General features: G+C 32.0%; 1 protein-coding gene across 6 annotated transcripts in view; it reads left to right on the top strand.

Moving 5' to 3' along the window:
* LOC106466685 overlaps positions 1 to 2,875 on the top strand; it is a 14,123-nt gene that overhangs the window by 1,725 nt on the left and 9,523 nt on the right. For 2 of the 6 annotated variants that reach the window (XM_022394748.1, XM_022394749.1), the window contains exons 2-3: positions 541 to 806; positions 1,847 to 1,976. In XM_022394748.1, the coding sequence (XP_022250456.1) occupies positions 1,869 to 1,976 (108 nt within the window). In that variant the 5' untranslated portion in view covers positions 541 to 806; positions 1,847 to 1,868. Of the gene's footprint in view, positions 1 to 42; positions 807 to 1,846; positions 1,977 to 2,875 lie in introns of those variants that run through there. The other 4 variants (XM_013926980.2, XM_022394746.1, XM_022394751.1 and 1 more) reach the window with 3 other exon arrangements.

Below are 2,875 nucleotides of genomic sequence, written 5' to 3'. Positions count from 1 at the left end.
CGTCCTCTACATTTGTAGGTTTCTACAACAGGCAGTTGCTGTCCATTTGAAACTTAGATTCACTGCTACTACTAGTTTGGACTAGGCTAAAGGATAGAAACTTGACACTAATTGATATTGAAGCTGCAGTATTAATGGAAAAGTAAGATAATATTTTGATAAAATGCAAGACACATAATAAGAAAAAAGTTATATGTTAGTAATATTAATTAACACAATTTTTCTCTATAGATCAAAACATGGGTAAACCTACACAATCAAATCAAATGCTCAGTCAGATAACTACAACTTCATTAAGCTTTAATTAAGGCTACTTCATTAAGTAGTATGTATTGTGGATGAACAGTAGCTTTGCTTTGTGTTGATTTTATTCCTAGTCTGTTATACGTGGAAAACACCATGCATATCAGTACATAGTAGATTTGAGAATTTTTAATGGACTAGAACTGCATGTTGAAAAAAAAGGAGAAAATGTTTAATCTTCTGTTTTGAGGCCTTCCTTAGTATCAAAGCTGAAATTTCATCCTTTTCTTTCAACAGGCAGTTGTAGTCCATTAAAGTTCTGTGACCTCAATGCCTAAAGTTCAACTGATTGACCTCCAGATTTAGAAGAATTATGTTACTGTTTGTACAATCTGCTTGCAAAGTTTTCAGTAAGGATTATCATTTTACTTGTGTGACCATGAAGATCTATATACAAATTCTAATAAGAAATTGACCTGTTAAAGAATTCTTCTGACTTACATACTAAAACTATCTTCATTTTGTCGAGCCAGATACCAATTGTTTTATGATCAGATATCTTGGTAAATTGTTTTTATTTGTCTCATTAATTTTGACAACTGTCCTATGTCCAAAAAATCCAGTACATTTCACAAAAACAGTTCTTAACCATCTACTACTCTTAAATGGATGGAATCAGTTTATTATTCTGTTAAATGTTACATCTAATGATATTTAAGAGCAGAATTTTATATTTCACGTGTTGGACGACCTACAGTGATGGATTGATGTGCTCTAGCATACATGATTAACCCATTCACTGTGGCTTGTACACACACACACACACAGGGATTCTTGCTTTTAAAACTACCATGAGAGGTGTTGCATCATAACTGTTTGTGGTAATGTTGTCCATTAACATTCCACTATGTTTTGCCATACAGTAAGTCAATTATTTCCACCTTCCATGTGTCAGAAAGTCCCTTATGACTACATCTTGTTGCTGCAGCGAGCTCTGTTAAAGCCAGGGAAAATCCAGGTTATTTTATGGATTTACTAGATAGCAATGACTATGATGAGTTGATGCTGTGAACTGAAGAACATTTAATAGGCCGTATATGTACCAGCCGTAGCGAATGGGTTAAGGATAGCATGATTTCTGAAAACTGAAACATTCATTGAAAAAAGTTATTGGTTTGAGAGAAAAGTAATTAGATAACTTACATGACGTACTACACTGAAAAAAAATAGGCTTTTCACTTAAGGTTATGCATGATTAAATGAAGCATTGAGTAAAGTTTGCTGTTCGTAAAATCAATGAAATCTGTGTAATTTCATCTTAGAATGGACTGTTCTCACTGCACACTTTTAATTCAGAGCCTACTTCGGTAATATTTTTTACAAGCTATTACTGGTGACTTTGAATCTGGTAGCAAGTTATGCTGTCTTATAATACAGATCTACACAAAATAAAATGATGTAGTGAAAAAATTAGAAATTGTTTTCACACTCTTGTTTTATTTAGCTCTGAAAAAAAATAAGGAATGGTGAAAGGCTTGCCAGTTTATTTCACATATGTATATATATATATATATTATTAATGAGATGGGAAATCTTTTGTCAGTTTCAGTTTCTATATCTTCGGTATGACTGAGGAGATCATCAAAGATATTCGTCTTAGACTTGCAGCTGTGATAGATGCTATCAATAGCTTGGAAGAATTAAGAAGAGTCTTACATGAAAATGCTCAAGAAGTGAGTGTCTATTTTCTGTTTGGTAAATGTTTTATGATTTAACTTTTTTTGTTGTTGTTTTTAAGCACAAAGCTACACAATGGGCTATCTGCTCTTTCCCCTCTGCTGGTATTGAATCCTGAATTTTAGCATCATAAGTCCTGAAGGTTAGTGCTAGGTCACTGGAGAATGGGAGTTAATTTATTTATTTAATGACTAATTTGGATTAACCAGTTTACTAATTTCATTTTACTTCATTAAGGGTGATACAGAAATTTTTTATCGTGTGTGAGATAAGTGTCTTTGTTATGCATTTGAAAGTAAGCAAGCAAGCATGCTTTAGCTTGTACTTGGGCATATTAAACTAAGTTATTGAAAACTCTCAATTATCACTCATTCCTTTATATTATAAAAATATGCCACAAAAAGATTTTCTTTTTCTAGAAGTATTATAGAGTTTGTCCACACAATATTTGTGGGAATGTCATCTTGTTTCATTGTTTTAATTATTTCACTCAAATATTTATAGAGAAGCCTAATATCACTTGTATAACTAATCAAGATAGAGAAAAGTCTAGAGAGTAGAAAATGAAACTGTTTATTATTGTTATTAATTATAATTTCTGAGATATCAAGGATTCTTTCTCCTGAAGGATATTTGACTTCCCTACTCTCCCAACAAACAGAAAACTAATCACTAAATCCAACTCTGCTTATCAAATACTTATTAATCATCTTCTTAAACTCCTCTTTAATTTGCAGCTACCATCTATTTAGTTTGCCATTTGTTTAAGAGATGTACTACCACATTATCAAAGAAATAAAACTGCCTCAAATTAAAATGTGTGATCTTTTTAAAATCTTAAATCTTTGACATCTTGTTCTGCTACCCCCCAGAAGGTAATCCGTCAATATTATCA

Source organism: Limulus polyphemus, unplaced genomic scaffold, assembly GCF_000517525.1.
Source record: "Limulus polyphemus unplaced genomic scaffold, Limulus_polyphemus-2.1.2 Scaffold2343, whole genome shotgun sequence".
Taxonomy (NCBI): domain Eukaryota; kingdom Metazoa; phylum Arthropoda; class Merostomata; order Xiphosura; family Limulidae; genus Limulus; species Limulus polyphemus.
The sequence above is the reverse complement of the archived record's forward strand: the minus strand, read 5'-3'. Positions and strand labels throughout refer to the sequence as shown.